This window comes from Camelus bactrianus, chromosome X (genome assembly GCF_048773025.1).
Source record: "Camelus bactrianus isolate YW-2024 breed Bactrian camel chromosome X, ASM4877302v1, whole genome shotgun sequence".
NCBI classification, from domain to species: Eukaryota; Metazoa; Chordata; class Mammalia; order Artiodactyla; family Camelidae; genus Camelus; species Camelus bactrianus.
In genome coordinates this window covers 58,856,944-58,877,573 of record NC_133575.1, presented here as the reverse complement: position 1 = coordinate 58,877,573, position 20,630 = coordinate 58,856,944, and the positions used below count along the sequence as shown (strand labels likewise).

The 20,630-nt window shown below is 39.8% G+C and overlaps 1 protein-coding gene across 2 annotated transcripts in view; it reads right to left on the bottom strand.

Moving 5' to 3' along the window:
* Positions 1-11,186: 11,186 nt before the first annotated feature.
* The window catches only part of FAM120C (family with sequence similarity 120 member C), a 96,678-nt gene continuing 87,234 nt past the window's right edge, over positions 11,187-20,630 (bottom strand). Inside the window, exons 14-16 of one of the 2 annotated variants that reach the window (XM_010970798.3) lie at positions 19,794-19,932; positions 19,360-19,417; positions 11,187-16,111 (exon numbers count right to left, since the gene is read on the bottom strand). In XM_010970798.3, coding sequence (XP_010969100.2) covers positions 15,860-16,111; positions 19,360-19,417; positions 19,794-19,932 — 449 coding nt within the window. In that variant the 3' untranslated portion in view covers positions 11,187-15,859. The remainder of the gene's footprint in view (positions 16,112-19,359; positions 19,418-19,793; positions 19,933-20,630) is intronic. The other variant, XM_074359282.1, reaches the window with a different exon arrangement.

Below are 20,630 nucleotides of genomic sequence, written 5' to 3'. Positions count from 1 at the left end.
GATTTGTACAAAGAGTTAAATCTTTTTTGAAAAATTGTTCTACAAGAATCATCAGCTCTAGATGCATTAAAATTTGTAGTTTGAAATAACTTATCAGAAATCTATCCTAATGTTGTCATAGCCTACAGAAAACAGTGCCAGTAACAGTTGCATCAGCTGAAAGTTCCTTTTCAAAATGAAAACTTACCAAACATTTGCACTCTTGTGACTGATGTTGCATTCAGTTATATTGGTTGAAAATGAAATTGCTAAAAATACAAATTTTGAGGACTATATCATTGAATTTGCAGAAAATTGAGCCAGAAAAATCTATCAAGGTATATTAGTAACATGTTATTATTTATTTTATTATATAAATTACGGGAAAATGTTGTTCTGCAATTTGTAAATTTATGTTGTTATTCATGTGTCACTATTATCCCTATTATATTGAAAAGTAATAAAATATTTTTAAAGGAAAAAACCACATATTAATCTCCTTAACTGTACTTCCCACCTCTACCCTGGTTTTTGAACAAGGAGCCCTCCATTTTCATTTTGCATTGGGCCCCACAAATTATGTAGCAGGCTCCCACTACTGCTAGATGGTACTTGTGAGATGATGTGAGGGGATGGTCGCCACTCAAACAGCCTCACTAACCAAACTCCTCTCCTTTGGGAGTAGGGGGTGGGGGCGGGTAGAGACAAGATGATGACAGAAATATGGAGGTTAGTGTGGCTGTTTAGCATTTTCTCGTGAACAGGAACATACTGTCCGTATCATTTGGCCAACTGCTTTCTTCACTTGGCAATGTCTTGGAGATCTTTCTACAGAAAGAAAAAATCAACTTTGTTCTTTTTTGAATTCTTGTTCAGGAAATTCCATAATTCGCATGAGTCTTGATTTCTTTTTTCACTCCCCTGATGGATGTTTAAAGTGGTTTTATTTCTCAGTAATACGAAGCTGCTGAGAACATACCAGTAGGGGCCTCCTCGTGCATAGGCATGTTTCTCTAGAAGGACACTCAGAGGGGTTGCTGGGCCATGGGGTATGAATATTTTCAATCTTAATACATACTGCCAAATTGCCTTTCAAAAGCATCATGCCAATTTTCACTCCCATCAGCAGTGTAGTTTCACATTTCCTAAGACTCTGACCTTTAAACTGTTTGCCAATCTGATGGAGGAAGAAATGGTAACGTGTTTTTGTGTGTGTGTGTGAAAAAAATGACATTTATTTTTTTTGTTTTTTTAACATTTTTTATTGAGTTATAATCATTTTACAATGTTGTGTCAAATTCCAGTGTAGAGCACAATTTTTCAGTCATACATGAACATATATATATTCACTGAGACATTTTTTTCTCTGTGAGCTACCATAAGATCTTGTGTATATTTCCCTGTGCTGTACAGTATAATCTTGTTTATCTATTCTACATTTTGAAATCCTAGGCAGCGGGTGGGAAGGGACAGACTGGGATTTCATGTGTTTGTTTTTAATTTGCGTTTTCCCTCACTAGTGCAGTTGAGCATCTTCTCAAATGATGTTTATTGTTCCATCCTCTGTGAACTGTTAACCTTTGCCTGGTTTTTCTTACAGGGTTGTCTTTTCCACATTAAGTTGTAGGAGTTATTTATATTTCTGTATATTAAACCTTTATATATTTTGCTGATATTTTCCCATAATGTGTAACATGTTTATGGCTTGTGTGATCATACAGAGTTTTAAATGTTTGCATAGTCATTTGATATATTTATATCAGTCTTCTCTTCTGTGGCTTTTCCATTTTGTTTTTTGTTTTGGAAGGCCTTCCTTATCCAAGGCAATAACCATATTTTATCTTTTTTTTCCTTCTCATTCTGTTATAGTGCTTTCCATTTAGGTCTTTAACCTACCTTAAACTCATTTTCTTCTCAAAACTTTTGCATTTCTGCTCTCTGTAACTCTCCTCCCTCAGATCTTCCTGTGACTGACACCTTCAGGGCTCAGCTCAAATATTGCTTCTTCCAAAAGGCCTTCCCTGACCACCTTAACTAAATTAACCACCACTCCCCATTAAGATGTGCTGTAGTTCATTACCTTGATTTATTTTCTTCATAGACCACCTCTTTCTGAAGTTTTCCAAATTTTTTTGTTCATTTGTTCATGATCTATCTCTCCTTAGATTTGGAACTCCATGATTTTGTCTTGTTCCCAGCTTCTAGAAAATGTTTAGAGTTTATTATAGTGAATTTGATATGATATAAGGATAGCTTTTTTTCCCCCAAAAGGATAGTTGATTGTCTCAACACCAGGACTCTTTTCTGAAGGAAAACTATTTCAGTCATTCTGTTTTTCTACTTCTACTAAATACTGAGTGGGTTAGGAATGGTTCCGATTAAAGAATTCCCACAGCTCAATAAAATAAAGACAAATAACCCAATTTAAAATGGGTAAAGGATCTGAATAGATATTTGTCTAAAGAAGACATACAAATTACCAAAATATGCTCAACAACATTAGCCATCAGGGAAATACAAATCAAAACCACAATGAGATACCACTTCATAGCCACTAGGATGGCTAGACTCAAAAAGTCAGATAACAAATATTGTGAGAATGTGGAGAAATTGGAGCCCTCTTACACTACTAGTGGGAATATAAAATGCCAGTTTTGAAAACAGTCCAGCAGTTCCTCAACAGGGTAAATATAGACTTACCATGTGATCTAGAAATTCCTCTCCTAGAAATATAGAAAAAATATATGTCCACCCCAAAAATGAGAACCAGTGGTTCTCAACTCTGGTGATGTATTGGAATCACACTTGGAGATTTTTTAAAATTTAGATAGTGTGTATTAGTTTCCTTGGACTGCTGCAACAAAGCACCATAAACTGGGTGGCTTAAAACAACAGAAATTTATTGTCTCACAGTTCTGGAGGCTGGAAGCCTGGAATCAAGATGTTGGCAGGCCACATTCACTCTGAAAGCCCTAGCAGAGAATTCTTCCTTGGCTCTTTCTGGTTTCTGGTGGTTGCAGTTCTTGACATCCTTTGACTTGTAGATATATCTCCTTCTCCATTGTCACATGGTGTTCTCTCTGTGTACCTGAATTTCTCTCTTCTTATAAGGACCCCAATGTTGGATTAAGGTCCATCCTAATGGAATATGACCTCATGTTAACATGGGTATACCTGCAATGGCTGTATTCCAAATAAGGTCACAGTCACAGGTTCTGGGTGGACATGAATTTGGTTGGGGGGGCACTATTCGACCCAGTACAGAGTGTCACATTTTAAAAATCTGCTTCACTAGGTCTGGAAATTCTTAAAACCTTTAAAGACTTGACAAATGATATAAATGTTCACCTGGAAAGGTAGACATGGGGGAAGGCCCTTTTAAAGAAGAATCCCAGACCCAGAGGCCAATAAAGAAAAATACTGAGGAATTTTACTGCATGAAAGTCGAAAGCTTTGTGGGGCAAAAAAAAACTCAAAAAACAAAAACATAGACAAATGCAAAAGATCAACAAAATGGGGGAAACATTTGCATCATATATGACAAAGGGCTACTTTCTTTAATTTACAATGAGCCAGAAGAATTAATATGAAAAAGACGAAACCCAATGGTAAAATGAGCTAAAGAATAAGCAGGTTATTTACAGAGAAAGACATACACACATCAATAAAGATTTGAAAAGATGTTCAAGCTCATTTGTGATTAAAGGCATGTAAATCAAAACAATAAAATACCATCTTTACCTGTTAGACTGGGAGATGTTTAGATTATATGTAGAGTAAGTGAGGGTATGAGGAAATACAGATACTTTCATACACTATTGGTGGGACTGAAGTTACTACAACTTTTTTCAAGTATACGTTGGCAATATATATCAAAATAGAACACACACATGTTCTTTGACTGAATGTTGTGGGCTTTGCCAGTGCCTTCTGAGTAGTCATTCCCCACTCTTTCTTTCCTAACAATTTGTAGATTTTTATTTGTGTATCTATTCTTCCCACTCATAGCCTATGTATTTTGGGATAAACTGATCCTACTTGCAGTTCTTCTGACTTCAGACATTATTGTTTCAGGGGAGGACTTGTGACCTAAGCAAGCAAATTAGGGAGCACCTTGGGAGTCCTGCTCATTTGGAATGCTGAATCAGAGTTTTCTCTTCTCTGCTGGACTTAAAGGAAGAGACTCAAAGCCTCCATCGCCACTGGCAGCCATCTCATGACCACCTTGGCTAAAGTACCGGGTCTCAGCCTTTAGTGTGCATCAGAATCACCTAGTCTGTTAAAACACAGAATGCTGATCTCCATTCCCGGAGCTTCAGATGCTAAGGTCTGTGGTAGGGACTAAGAACTTCCTTTTCTAAGAGGTTCAAGATGATGCTGATGCTGCTGGTTCAGGGTCCACACTTAGAAAACCACTTGGATAAAGTAGGAACTGCACAGCAGAGAGACTTAAAGACACTGGGTAGCTCTAGCTCACCCTACCACTGGAGTTGGGTTTTGTTACTTGTAACCAGAACATCTTAACCAATATACCCAGCAATCTTGCCATTTAAAATTTACCCTATGGATATACCTGTAGAAATTTACCAAAATATATGTCCATGGATGATCATTGCAGCATTCTTTGTAATAGCTAAAACTGAAAGCAATCAAAATGCTTGTCAATAGGGAATTGATCCATCTGATGGAATCATTCATCTAATGGAATACTATGTAGTGTTAAAATTTATGAAATATTCTGTATGTGCTCACAGAAGAATATCGCTAAGATATATTAAGTATAAAAAATCATGCTGACTAAAAGGGAGTAATTTATACTTTTTAAAACAAAAGAATAGATAAACAGATAAATATCTGCAGGTATATGTTTGATTATTTCCTGGAAGGTAAATTCTGATTAAGAATGGCTATGTTTGATGAAAAGGGTTGGGATTGAGGTGGTGCTAGAGGTGTCTCAGTCTTCATTTTGTACATGTTTATTCTGTTGAGTTGTCTAACCTTAGGTAAATTTTCCTTTTTTTTTTTTTTTTTTTAAAGAAAATGTCATTTGGAGTTATCTGGGCAAGGCATAGACCCATTTTAATTTCCTTCTTTGTATTTCTGTATTGAAAAAACAACTAATAAGTGTTATTTTTTAAAAGATTAAGTCTTTTTAAAACTCTTTTTAAATCAATATTTCTTTCTTTAAAAGTTTTAAATTTTGGGGGGCAGGCAGGGGGAGGTGATTACATTTACTTATTTATCTTTAGAGGAGGTGCCAGGGATTGGACCCAGGACCTCATGCATGTTAAGCATACACTCTACCATTTGAGCTACACCCTCCCCACTAAAAGGTTAAATCTTGAAAAGAGGAATAGAAAATTAAACACTTCTCAGATATTCTGATCAGTAGCCAGGCTTGAGTGCCACCAACATGGTGCACAGGTTATAAACTGATGAGGACTTATACCTGTTCAGATTGAGGCTTAATTAAGGAGCTGCTTATTATACTTTAATGTGCATATGAATTATATAGGGATCTTGTTAAGATGCAGATTCTGATTGAATAGACATGAGGTGCGGCCCAATATTTTGCTTTTCTAATTTGGTTCCCAAGTGATGCTAATGTTGCTGGACCACTGATCACACATTGACAGCAAGAAAAAAGAAATAGAAGAGGAAAAAGAAGGAAGGGGGGAAGGGCTTTGAAAATAGAGAGGAAGGGACAGATACGAGACACTGTAGAATGATTGGGCATGTGGAATGAGGAGAGCTTGAGATGATGAGGTTTTTGGCCTGGGTTATACGAGGATAAAGATGGTAGTGACATTAACCAGAGACAGAGGAATCAAGATGGAGGAAGAGGAGGTACAGGAAACAATGAAGGGGTGTGAGCAAGACTTCACATTGAAACATATTGAGTCGTGATTTTTCTGGGAGACAATTATCTGGATGTGTCCAGCCGACCATTTGAACTCTGCCCTGGCTCAGGACAGTTCACACAGAGGTATATTTGGGAGTCATTTGTATACAGGTAAGAGCTGAGGCCAGGAGGCTAGGATGAAACTGACCAGGAAGAAAGAATAGTGACAAGATGTCTGAGAACAGAAACTCTGAGGAATGCTAATCTTAAGAGACATGCTAAGAAGGAAAGAAAGTAGTCAGAGGCAGTACAGAAGGCTAAATATCCTGAAGGGCCTTCCTGCTACCGAACAACTAGATCCTGCCTAAAACACAATTTTTATTGTATTGCTGGATGTGTGAATTAGCAACCACTGCATAACAAACCATCCCCAAAACTCAGTAGCTTGAACCAAACCATTTATTATTGCTCATGTGTCTGTGAGTTGGTGCTCTGTTGATGTGGACAAGGCTTGGCTGATCTTGGCTGGGCTCACTCATGTATCTGTAGTCTGTTGGTGGTTTGGCTGGGGGCTGACAGGTCTAGGCTGGTCTGGCTGGTTATAACTGGACAAATGGGTCTCTCATCCTCCTGAAGGCTCATTCACATGGTAGTTCCCGAGGTCCAAGAGAGTAAGCAAAAGCATGCAAGGCTTATAACTGACATAATATCACTTCTGCAACAGTCTACTGACCAAAACAAAACACAAGACTAGTCCGGATTTGAAGGGTGGAGATATAGATGCCATCTCTTAATGGGAAGAGCTGCAAAAGATGTAGATGCAGGGAGATGTGAACAACTGTGGCCATTTTTGTAATCAAATTATCATGCTGGGTTTATCAGAAGTAAAAGGAGTCTTTAAAGAGCAAGCAGAACAAAGCAAGCAGGCAAACAAAGCCATGACAACAACAGTTAATAACCTCAGTGAGCTGGCTGGGAAGAGCAGGTCACTTGAGGATGCTTCCAAAAATGGAAGAGTTATTTCCTTGGAAAATTGACGTGCTACTACTGGAAGAAATGAGGAAAGGCTGCTGGTCAGGTAGAAAAAACAGACAGACAGATATCAGCATCAGAATCCAAGAGTCTAGTCTTTGTCATCAGAAAATCCTATAAATACTTCAAACTGACATGGAACAGTCTTAGTCTTTCTGGTCCTTGAAACCAGTATGCACATGAGGCAACTTTGAGGATTTTGAGCTTGGACTCAAAACCAGTATGTCAACTGTCTTCTTAATGTATTGAAAGTATTTTCACATTCACTATCTTGTGTAACTCTCACAACTACCTGAAAGGGAGATAAGGCAGGCATTATTATTCCTATTTAATTCTACTTTTTGAAACAATTTTGTCACTATCTTATAAAGGTGAGCATTTGCATGCCTTAGGTGCCAGTCGGACATGTGTGTGTGAGCGTTTGTGGCAACATTAATGGAAAAAAGCCGTATTTCCATTGGGCAGAGAATGGGTAAATAAATTGTGGTATAGTCACACAACAGAAGAGTATACAGAAGTGAAAATAAATTAACTACCATTACAACAAACCATACGTTTGAGTCTTAGAGAAATCAAGTTGGGTGAGAAAAGGAAGTTGCAAAAGACTACATAAAAATGACATTTTCATCAAATTAAAAAGCAAATACAACCTAACAATATATTGTTTGGGGGATAATTACATGTGATAAAACTATTTAAAAAGAAGATAAGGGAATGAAAAATAAAACTCAAGATACTGTTTACCTCTGGGGAAGGCAGAGAGATGGGGTGGTTCTTAGTGTTCTCAGTGTTCATTTTATTATCGATTTCATAACATATATTATACATATGTCCTTTTGTGTTTATCAAATAGTACCTAATCATTTTTTAAAGGAGGCAAAAAAGGAAAGAGAAACAGTAGAAAAGTGTCAGGGAAACCAGAGAGTTTCAGGAAATGGGTTGTATTTCGGTGTCAATTATCATGGACATCCTCAGCAAGATGCAGTCCTCATGAAAACCCTGGACTTGGTGACTGGGAGCACAGTAGTCACCTTTGGAAGTAGCCACATTCAAATGGGAAGGGTTGACGCCAGATTATAGGCTAGGAAAGAATGTGTGATGAGGAAATCAGGACTGGGAGCGGAGACAAGTCTTTCATCTACTCCAACCTATCCCCCTCCTCCAGCCAAACCCATAACAACAGCTAACATTTACTGAGGCTGCAATTTATTCCAGGCACTTCACAGACACTGTGTCATTTCATCCTCACAACCACGCCCAAAGGGTGGGCTAGAGGAGCTAAACTCAATGCTTGTGTTACCACCAGATTATATTCACTTGAGCCCACATGCAGAGAATCCCTCTGACATGGGAATGGGAATGAATGCTTCACTATTTCGTTCCAAACTCTAGGTGTAATGACTCAAGTGTCAGCTAATGACAACCAGCCAAAAGTCGATGAATCAAATCTACCCAGAAATGGGTCATTTCTCCCTGTGATACTATTATTGCAACTCACCAAACTTACCTCTCCCTTGTTCCAGGAACATAGCAGAATTGTACTTTTTCATCTCTATGCAAATTAGGTGCAACCATGTGACTTTCTTTGGGCAATGAAAAGAGATAAGTGATGTGTGACATTTTAAGTTTTTATAGAGTCAGTGTTGGGGTGAGGGTAGTGGCTCAGTGGTAGAGTGCGTGCTTAGTATGCACAGAGGTCCTGGGTTCAATCCTCAGTACCTCCATTAAACAAACAAACAAACCTAATTACCTTGCCCTCTACCAAAAAAAGTCAATGTGGATTTTGATCACATTCCTTCCCCTTACTTGGTTTGAGTTCTCAAGTGACTTTGGATGAACAGAGCTCTCCTGCCAATCCATGTTGGACATAATGAGCAAGAAACATACCTTTATTATGTTAAGATTTTGGGGTTGTTACTGCAGCAAAATCTAGCCTATCCTAACTGATACACTCCCCTTTGCTCAGAGAGTATGAATATATAAGGACTAAATCATAAAATGAAAATGTTTTAAAATGTATAAAATAAAGTACCTAGAACTCTCTCTGGCACATAGTAAGCGCCTGATAGATGACGTTCTATGTCTGCTTCTAATAGATGACCACAGAATTTTCGTATTTCTCACACACAAATGAAGACTAGTTGTAGAAGATATAAACAGAAGACAATGTTCCAGGTTCACATTGTTCCTAATGCTTGGTGATTTTAGAAGAGATATTTTCATTCTTGGTCACTTTCTCCCCCAAGTCCATGAAAAAGTTATATACATAGTCAAAGCAAACTTAGATTTAGAACCTTGGTTTTTAATCACTTATTAGCTATGTGTGAACTTGGGCACCACTGAATCAGTTTGCTCACATGTAAAGTGAGGGTAGTGCTTCCTTTGCAGTTTTAGAGACATTAGACATAATGTACAAGAGCCCAGTACTATGCTTGGTACCTCACAGGTCCTCAATAAGCAGTAACTAAAAGCCAAATGCTAAAGATTTCCCACGATTACATTCTGAGTCCCAACACCCAAAGATCAAAGGCTAGGAAAAGACATCTATCGCCATAACAAACCAAATATAAAACAAAGTGTGTTACAAATAATAGAGTTTTCATGTAAGGGTGTTTACAAGCTTTATTAACTACTAATGTTCACCTTTAGGCTCAGCTGTTTCCTTTTATCATCAGGAAACATAAGGCACAGAGCAGTCAGGGAGGCCCAGCCCAGCTAGCATCACTCAGCAGAAGCAGTAAGGTAAGAATGCCCTAGAGTCCTGGCTCCAGACTCTGCTCCAAGCATCCGTCTATTGCTCAAAGATGACTCAGAGCTCAATTTTTTCACGGACACAGGAAACAAACTTATGGTTATCAGTGGGGGGAGGAGGTGGGAAGGGATAAATTAGGAGTTCAAGATTTGCAGATACTAACTACTATATATACAATAGATAAACAAGTTTTCTACTATATATATAGCACAGGGAACTATATTTAATATCTTGTAGTAACCTATAATGAAAAAGAATATGAAAATGAATATATGTATGCATATGTATGACTGAACTATTATGCTGTACACCAGAAATTGGCACGTTGTAAACTGACTATGCTTCAGTAAAAAAGCATATTTAAATGAATTCCATTCAGTGATGAACCTTCCTATTTAATCTTGCGTTTTTACCACCATCACATGCTTTGCCTAAGAAGTCTACCATCTCCTTTGCACCAGGGAACATTTTCAAAGGTGTTTTTTAGCTGTTCCTGATTTAGTCATCAGACATTTCTAAGTGCATTGCTGGGTGGCAGATGCCAAGAAGACAGAGATGGTCAAGTTTATTCTAGGGGCAGAGATGGAGCAAAACGCTATAGGGACTGGCTGTGATGAGTCTGTACAGGGATCCCTATAAGGGATCAGGAAAAGAATCACAAAGACATGAGCTGAACCTTGGGGCACGGGGAGGGGGCAGTTGAGACTGTACCAGAGATGAGTGGAGAGAGGCATTCTTGGCAATGGTATAAGCAAATGAGAAGAGGATATTAACAGCTTAATGTCTATAGGATGCATTTTTCTATTGCTAGAGTGAGTTGAGGTGGCAGAAAATGAAGCTAGAGGAGTGGTCAGGGGCCAGATCATGAAGGGACCATGGAAGAGGGCATGCAGCATGTTAGAAAGACAGATTACTCTGGAAGCTAAGAAGCATGGTGGATTAAAGCAGTGGTTCTTAACGTCTCTTGGATCATAGACTTCTTTAAGAATCTGAAAAAGGTATGGGCCCTTTCACTGGGAAAAGGTACACACATTTAGACACGAAATTTGTTCACAATTTCCTGATTAGGAATAAGACGGGAGCAACCGCAACAGTTCCGGTGAGACACGAAGAGGCCTAAACTAAGCCACAGCAAGTGGAGAGAGAAAACAGATGCGAGCAACAGAATGATGGTTGAGTGGTACCAAGAGATATTGTCATGAATTGGATTTGAGAAATGAGGGGAAGGCACGGGTCTAGGATAACTCCCAGGCTGGTTTGTGGTTTAGACATCTGAGTAGAAGGTAGTGTCGCTCATGGAGAGGAGCAGGCTTCAGAAGAGAGGATGGGTTCAGCTTGGGCAATGGCAAGTCAAAGGTACCTTTAGAACATCCAAATAAAGATGTTCAGCAGGAAGCAAAATATGCCCTTCCTTTCGATGATTCTTGTACTGGCTCTCTTGCCCTGATATTCAACTACAAATAGGCTCCAAAATATCTGCACAACACTTCAGAATTGAGCCAAGTGTATCTTCCACTTGCAGAAAGGAGTCCAGAAATGGGAGAAGAAATTAAACTTCACACACCCCAAATTATTTCACAATTTTTTTAACTAAAAGAATAGACTTTTATTAAGCACTGTAAGTTTCTTTCCATCAGCATTAACAGAACAACAGACCAATTTCCATCACAGAACAACTCCTGAGACATTTTCATTCCTTTCTGAAACATGATTTCGTTAACTCCTGCAGTTTCCCCTAAGAAGCATCCATTCAAACTTACATTAATAAACTATGGAGCTTTTGTGGTGAGGTGGGCCAAAAAGGCAGGGGATTTGGAAGAGAAACACATATTATCCATCCACTAAACACACTGTCAAGAGCACAGAAGAGATATTAACACAGGAAAAAACAATGAAAGAATTTATTACTTTTGTCAGCAACATCATTTACCAGGGAGCACTAAAAATTATTGACTCTGCAGTTAAAGTTTCTTTACCTAGTATGTTATTCTAAAAATAGAATAGAATAGAATAAAATAAAAGGTGGGAAGGGAAGTGTCTTCTGGGAAGTAACTAAAATGAAGTCATCAGATTTGGCAGGGTTATGAGAGATTAAAAAAGTCTGAAATATTTATTTTGTTTCATTCACATGAAAATTCACTAGTCATTAGTTACTATCAACACGGACAAAAAGAGCATCTATAAAAGTACAAGGGCAATGTCAAAAGCTGCAATGGGCACCCTAGCACAGGGGGTATTTTGTTTCACTTTTAACTTGGAAAAGATTTTTTTTTTTTGTAAAAAATGAAGTTATCTTCTTAGAACATCAAAATAACCTCTGACAATACTGAAGATAATTAGCAGTAATAGGGGAAGAGGTGCACTGAGCGCTACCTGCACCAGCAGACTACTGCAATAAGCCAAGGGAAAAGAAAATGGAAAGTCAAATAAAAGATGCCAAAGTCACAAGAGAGGGAAAAACATAGGGTGATACACAGTGAAACAGTGAAAACTTACCCACCCCCCCACCCCCACCAACCCCCAAGCATATTTAGGAAATATGCATCAGGAAATGAACAAGTATAATGATTAAACCTTAGTAGAATTACACTAACTACTTTAAACTGTGGTCTACTTGTATTGTCATTTCAAAGTAGGGGGGGGGTGTCTTAGAGGCAGAAAGAGTACCACTGACATGCCCACAGGAGCCTTCTAAGGTTCCAGCGGACTGTATCACTATAACCAGTTACTCCTACATTCTTTCTACCCTACAGAAGCCTTCCTCCCCCCACCTCCCTCCTTAATCACCCTCCCTAATGCCTTATCTGGTGGTTTTTCTCAGTGATTAAAAAAAAAGTTAATGTGACTTGGCCAACGATGCCAGAAAATCAGGATGGAGACAAAAATCAAATGTCACTAGCCAAAGCAAGTGTCATGTCTTGGGCTTTAAAGTCTATCTGAAGTCCTACTGGCTCAGAATGAAAATGATACAAGAGAGCAGAAGTTTGTCAGGCCTGGTCCAGACTAGGCTGGCCACTGAATAAGGGTGGGAGTTATAGGCTGACCCTAAGACACACTGGCAGAAATCAAGAACTGCAAGTCCTTGGGAACCAGTGGCTATATACATCCAGGGTGCTTTTGCTTGTGGCCCCACAAGGTAAAGGGGTCATTTCTGGGGGTCCCTACATGATTTTGTTCAAGAGAGGCCACATCATAGTCAGAATTTGAACCTCAAGTGAAGGATGACAATCTCTTCAAGTGGTACTCACAGCAAAAATCAGACTAATCTTCCCTAATTTGAAAGAAATTACAAAAAGTTAACCTTCTGATTAGAAAAAGTTAATCTTCCAGTAATAAACCTTAGTCTTTCTGGCTTCTAAGTAGTATGTTTTGGCAGGTGAATTAAAATATAGGAATATGGCCCTTCATGGCTCTTTCCTTAACCTTCCCAACCCAACATGCTGAATCCAAATAAAAATCAAAGTTGGAAGTGAGCCACTTGTTTCATCCTGGGCCAGGCTAGGAGAAAGTGGAGGTGTGTGGAAGGGAGAAAGCAGGCCTTTTGGCAAACTGGAATCATCCCTGTCAAAGCAACAAGTTTACTTCTCACAGTGAATGCCTACAAAATAAGAAATCTTCTTAATGCTGTGAGAGTTAACAATACTGTCATCTGATTGTGTCTGATAGATTCAAGATGCACAGAAACAGCAACTGAAGACAATACCTTTCCATGTAACACCAAGTACTTCCTATTAGCAAATGGAAATAGATAGATACATGATTTAATTTAACACAGCTCAGTGATTCTGGTTATTCTTAGAGCTCCAAAGGATTCCTCCCTCTGTGGTTGGAGAAAGAAATTTCCAAGCCACCTAAGTTCACGACTAAATCCCTCTCTTACTGGATATAGAAGTGCTAACCTTCAAGATGTGAAAGGCTGGGCAGGTTAAGAAAAGAGGAGGGAAGCAAATTAGGGGAGCCAATTCCATTGAGGCTTTCGTACACCTTGTTCTTGGTTATATCTGGCTGGGTATGCAGTCTTGTCATCCTGCTTTGGTTTATGTAAGAAGTGTCTGGGCAGGGGGAGAGGCATTCTAGAGCTCCCTCCCCCTGCAAATTGTGGGTTCTCTTAAACTGGGCCAGACCAGGATAAAACAGTCTGAGACTGTTTTCAATCTCTCATGATGATACACTCATTGTAAATGGGTAGCGAGCAAACAGCCCTTTGGTTGTCTGGGGAAAAAAAATCACCAAGGACCTGCTCTGGGTTAAGGTGCATGGGGTTTTTCAAAAAGAGAGAACCCTGCTATGAGTCTAGTCAGTTGTATTCCTGTAGAAATGGTACTTCTTGGGCAAGAATATAACAAAGCCCAAAAGGAGGTGTAGGAGGCTGGAAGCCTCAATTCCTGAATGAAGACACAATGCTAATCTGTTGCAAGCCATCTTCCCATCCCTCATACATAGGTTGCTGAGGAGGGAAACTGGAAATGCAAGGTTGTCTCAAGAGTATCTCCGGCAAGGAGGAACAGCTTCTTTATCCTGGGCAGATTCTGGCCTCACCTGGGGAGCTGGGAACCTTTTACAGAATACCTCTAAGGCCCGGGCCAGAGTCCTCTGAAGTCTTCCTTGCAAAGCAAATGAAAAGATCCAGTAGTCAAAATGTCAATGAACAAATGAAACAATCTAGGCGTGTAAAATCAAATTGTCAATTTCCTCACACTTCCCTACCCCATCTTTCCAATGCTAGTCCTCTCTCCTTCAGGGATTCATCGCAATCGATTCTAGCCTGAGGCCAGTTTGCGCCTGGAGTTGCAGATGAGATTTCCTCCACATTGGCTGCAAGCCCTGCTAATCACCTCCCATCCCCTTTCTCTCTCCCAGCCAGGCTTCTCCTTCATTAGGAAATACCCGACTCTTCCCAATCCCATTCCAACCTCCTGTTTTTACCATATGGGATGTGAGGACTCTGTTCAAGATTAAGCTTGTGACAACCCAACTGTTTGTTGTTCTGAACAGGCGATCTCTGGAAAGTACTTTTTGTCTGCTTTAGAGAAGCCCATCTTATAATTTGGATGGGCTGTGACTTAGTAAGGATTTTAAAATATGGTCTTTTGAAACCTACCACTCCATAGCAGTGGAAGCATTTCTGGGAAATTCAGTAAATCTTCTGGGACATCACCATGTATGTATGTATGTGTGTGCGTGTTTATAAATATATATATACGGAAAATATATATATTTATATTTATGTATACACACATACACGTATATTTTTCTATATATAAAATACGTATAGATAAATAGATCTGTCTCTTTATATAAAGGGTATGTGTATGCATATAGATACACACATTCATATATACATCCACCCAAACACCCATACACACACCCACACACCCACATACACACATACACACACGTAAGCACATGCAGTCTTTTGAGTTCCCTTTCATACTCAATTTCATTACATTGATTCCCACTCTTTCAGGGTGTGGGCAGCAGGGAGTGGGTGAACTGCACCACATCTTCTATTTTACAAACAATGTATGAGTTCAGAGGCAGGAAAAATCTGCCCAGTACTTTTCCGACTCACTTGAATCCCCCAGTACAAAGGCCATTGGTAGTTTGTTTTTTAAGTGTATAAAATTAACAACATAAAATAAAATAAAATAACATAAAATAACCAATACTAACTCACTTCCCTGAAAACATCTACCTATCTGATTGTCAGGCCAGAGCTAGAGGCAATGGTGCAACATCCTGGCACAGGTGAGTGGGGAGAAAGAGTTAGAAGAAGGTGGATACTGATTCTACGAAGGCCCTCCTACTTCATAAAGAAAAAGCAAGTTAGGAAGCCATAGACAGCAGTCTCCACCACCCCGTGGGTTTTGAGCATCATGATAAAGACTCAGAAAATCAAAGCTGGAACTTTTCTAAGGGATCCTACATGATAACACCCGATTTCTGATAGTCACTGCCTTACGAGACTCTCAGGGGAGGTAACGAGAATATTGGCACTATATATTCAATTTGAGAATAGGAACTAGTCTTGTTGCCATTCATCTTTGACCAGAGCTTCCCCAGAAGCAGACCGCTGAGTCTGGAAGCCCCGAAAAGACACAGGGAAGGGGGAAAGATGGCTACGGTAGAACACCCCATCAAAATCCTGAATAAAACTAGGGTAAGCGTTTTATGTCCTCCTCTAACTTGGGCCTCAAATCAGAAAAGTATAGGTTTTCCCCTTTTCCTGATCTGATGAAGCCATCTTCTGCTCGTTATTCCTCTTTCTGCTGTGCTACAGTTCCCAGCTTTTGCTCTCGTAAGCGGCTCTTCTCGCCATTCTTCCCGGGGAAGTAGCGGTTACCATTGTTACACACGCTGCTGTCTCTGGATAAGGCACACTGTGATGGAGCCAGAAGGTGATCATTCTTCTCTTCCTTGATCAATGTGCCATCGTTTCCATTTATCTGTGAGCGGGACCGACTCTGATGAGGCTCCAGGGATTTAGAAACTCCATCTGAAGTGCTCTGCCAAAAACAGAGATATTTAATAGACATGGTAGGCCCAAACTGGCCGATCCTTCCCAAGCATGATCATAAGCTAGCCTGTGGAAGCTGCTTCAGTTCTTCAAAAATACCAGAAAGCCCACAGCTTGTTCACACCTAGTCCACTCTGATACTGCCCTGAGAACTCAAGGTGACAACAAATAGATCTGACTCAAATCCAATGGCAATGACGACAACACGATAACGACACAGCTGCCGTTTACAAAACTTTACAATATATTTTTTCAAATGCTAAAAGGGACCCTAAATGGTAGATATTATGATGGCCCATTTATATGAGGAAACTGAGGCTCAGAAAGATTAAAGTAACTTGCTCAAGGAGACACAGCTAGAAAGTGGTGGGGCCAGGATTCCACTCCAGGTCAGTCAGCCTCTAAAGTGTATTCTCTTAACTTCCAAGCAACACTGTCCAATGCTGAAACTGGACATGTAAATGGAAGGGAAAAAAAACCAAGCCATAAGATCTCTGTGCAATATTCCACAGCATCTTCCATAACTAAAAACAATCACCTGTTTTTCTTTTCATTTCAAAAATATGACTGCTCTTGAAATGCTAATGACATGAACTGCATTACCTTGCAGTGTGGTGCTAGCTCTCAATGAATATTGTTAGGAATAATAACAGTTTCTGATGATTACTAAGTGGTTGGGCATGCCAGGTACTCTGATGTTGGGTTTTACAGATAAGACAGACAAGGCTCAAAAAAGTAAAATGACTTGCTCTAGGTCCCTTGCATGCTTAGACTTGTATCCAAGTCTGTTTGACTTCAAAGACATTGTTCTTTCCACTAAGACAGCATACATAATGGAAATCGAATACCTGTTGAATTTGTGGTCAATTACAAACAATAACTATTAATTTTTATTGAGTACTTCCCATGTTCCAGGTTCTGGGTTAAGTACATGTATCATCTCCTTTAATACTCATAAGAACTCTAATTCTAATAATCTACTCATAAGATACCAAGTCTTCCATTTTATACGTGAGGAAACTATAGAGCACAGAGAGGTTAAGGAACTTGCCCATGGTCACAGAACTGGTAAGTGGCAGGGCCAGATTCAAGGCTAGATCATCTGGCTCCAAAGCCTGTACAACACGGGTGCAATTGTGAAGTCTTGCTCAAGAACCTGAAATAAGATGAAATTTGTAATAGATAGACTTAGCCACCTAAAGGAGTCAACAAAGAAATCAAAAGGGAACAAATAAGTGACTGAAGAATTTGAGAATGCCCAAAATTCTAGTGACCTGGGAATAATCTCAACAAGACAGGACTATAATGTAAGAAGACTTAAGAAGCAGGGATAATTAATTATTTCAGACTCTGGAGAAAGGGCGACTGGACAGAAAAAGGAGAGTTAGCAAGGCAATCAGCAGCAGCTCTGTCCAGGGAAGATGCTTTAGCCAAAAACAAAAACGTGAGGATTTCCTTGGCCAGGCTACCTCCAGAGGAGGTAACAGTGCCCCCAGCAATCTTAGCTAAGAGAAACTTAAGACCATATACCATCCCTTGTTTTCCCTTAGTTTGCTCATCTGTAAACTACAAACACTAATAGTATCTATTTCAAGGTTCCCATGAGGATTCACTGATACACTCCAGTAAAGCACTTAGAACATGTTGCACCTGCCACACTGTAAGAACTCAAAAAATGTTAGCTAATGTTACTGTTTTGATTCCATGCCCCCAGGCAAACCCCATACCGTGGCCTCCCCTGCAGCTTGTTCTTAGAGACAGAAAGCTCTGGTAGGCATAGTTAAGAGCATGCATAGCAGAGTCAGCCAGGCCTAGGTCTGAATCTTGCAATTAGAGTTGTTATACTGTATTGGAATTCGCACAGCACAGGGCTTTGGAATCAGTCTGCTCAGGCTGGAATGTTGACTTGGATCCTGACTTGGTAATTTTTGGCAAGATGCTTCACCCCTCTGAGCCTCAGTTTTCTCCTCTTTAAAATGGGAATAATAAATACCTCACATATATTTAAAAGAGTGACTAGAGAAAAGTATACAATATATTGCGATAATTACTTCTCACTATAAATCAGTACTTTATCATTCACTCCCTCCCTTCTTCTCCCCTCCCCCACTCCTTTAGCTATATCCACATAGCTATTACTGTGTTCTTGGTTAACCTGAATCAACCACTGAAAGATGGATCCATTCTTACTGTACCAAAAATTCAGGTTTTTCAGACTGTATGCCTAATGATCAGACCCCAAATCATGGTGAGGTCACCAAGGCATTACTACCTTATGGGAAACTATCTGAGTGACTGGTTTTCCTTCTAGGTGCAATCCTTTTTACCTTACTGAGTAGCTTCTGGAAAAAGCTGAGAAGCTTAAAATCCTAAATCATTGCTTTCTGGCTTTGGAGTATGCTACAAAATGCTCTGTGTGGGGGACTTACCATTCTAGTTTCCTTTTGGGCTCAAAATAACATTAAAGCAAATTTGTATTCTTTGAGAAAACATTAGACAGTGGGGCTTAACATGGATGCAGTGAGGGCTGGCTACAGGAGAGCTGAGCTGGGATTGAGGACTGACGACATAATTGCCTTGCAGTATGGTCTAGCCAGTGACCCTTGTGAGGACTAGAAATTGCATGTAAAATGTCTAGTAGAGGACAAGGAGAAAGTAAGCAGTCAAGCAGTGGTAGCTGCTATATTATTAGGAGCCCAGCAGCCTGAGTTCAGTACAAGATTTTGGATCACTACAAGAATAGGCTTTCATATTGGAGGGGGGCATGTGTTTAATCAAGACCAGTGAGTTTAAGACCATTCTGAACTATTAAGAATAAGCAGAATGGCAATGCCTCCTCCCCTCCCAATATCAGCAAAGGCAAAAGTCCAGTTTTCTAAGCATATCTTGTCATCCCTCAGGACCTCAGGCATGCTGTTGGCAACCCCACTGTTAACTTCACTTTGGCCCCTTTATGGCTGCATGTAGCACATCCTATGCTAGGTGTGGTCACCAGGACACAGTACCTGGTTTCTAGCTTGTGGCCTCACTCAGGGAAACGGATGACACTCTGCAAGCCTGTGGGAACAGCCTGGGCAGGTTAACCCTCACTAGACTGCCAGAGGGCAGGCGGAGAAATCAAAACGCTGAGAGAAGCTATGAAAGCTCCCAGGTTTCCATGCCTGATCTGATCTCTTGCAATTTAGCTAAAAAAGACAAGAGGTAGTAAACCGAAAATAATCTCAAAAAGGTACTTACTTGTTTACTTCCTTTTTTATGTCCTTTGGCTCCTCTACCAGTCTGTTCTTTTCCATGCCTTTAGAAAGTAGGGGAAAGAGTAATTATGAGGAACACGTACCTCCATTTTTACTTAGTTAACTACTCATCTCCTCTAGGAAGTTTGACCCTCTTAAGTTAGATGCCCCTCCTCTGTGGTACCACTGTAAACCTCTATCTCTGCCATTTCTATGTTATGTTGAATTGTTCTGTGTCCTATGTCCTCCTCTGGGACAAAAACTTTTTCATCAAGGCAGGGCATTTATTCTATGTTTGCCAAACTAAACTGAGAACTGGCTTTAAAAATGGAAAGATGGTTAATGCCTCTTACCTTAACAGAAAGATTCAATAGCTGGGCATTTTCCCAAGAGCACCTTGACTGACACTAGCTTATACCAAACTATTCAAATACATACCCCTTCCCCGGCCCACCGACAGAAACCACTTGCATTCCAAAGGAGCCTCGGCCCCTGGAGGATCTGCTGCCAGCCCACTGGCCCACAACCATCCCCGCAATCTCCAGTTTTCCTCCTTGGGGTGGGATTGGATGGAGACCTGGAAAGAGAGGAAGTGAGAGGTAAGATAAGTGGAACAAAAGATCTACAGCCCACCTACTCTGCTTTATTTTTACTTCTCTATGATAAAAAGACTCTGATAACAATGAAGGGTCACGGTGGAAGCAAAGTTAGGGAGAGGGGGTGAAGATCTGCACACATCCGCTTTAGCAAGTGGGGTATGCCTGATTCATTTTTCAACCACAGAGCCTGGTACACAGTAGGTATTCAGTATTTGTTGAGAGAATGCAGTCTTAAAATCTAGCTACTGGAAAATTATAGGCCAAAACCACCTCTGATTCTAATACATGTCACTACACACTGGAGGATTAGCCAAACAACCAAATGAAACTGAAAATAATCAAACTAAATGAAACAATAATTTATAATTAAAAAGCAAGAATAGCAATAGTTGAAAACCAGAACCAATTTAAGATGAGATAGCATGACAGCTCCTTAAAACAGAAATTCCAGCTCTGTGTGTGAGCTCACAAGCACAGTACAGCTTTGTAATTTGGCACAAAAGGAAGCCTTCACAGAATACAGAATTCCAGTAAATGTTTAATTTTAGTTTATGGAAAAAACCCAAATGTGAATAACCCTTCACTTATTTAGCAGACTGTTAGCAAAGAGCCTTTCATTTATATACAAGTGGGAGCCTAAGGGAACTGGGGTGCTAGTTAATCCTGAAAGGGCAAG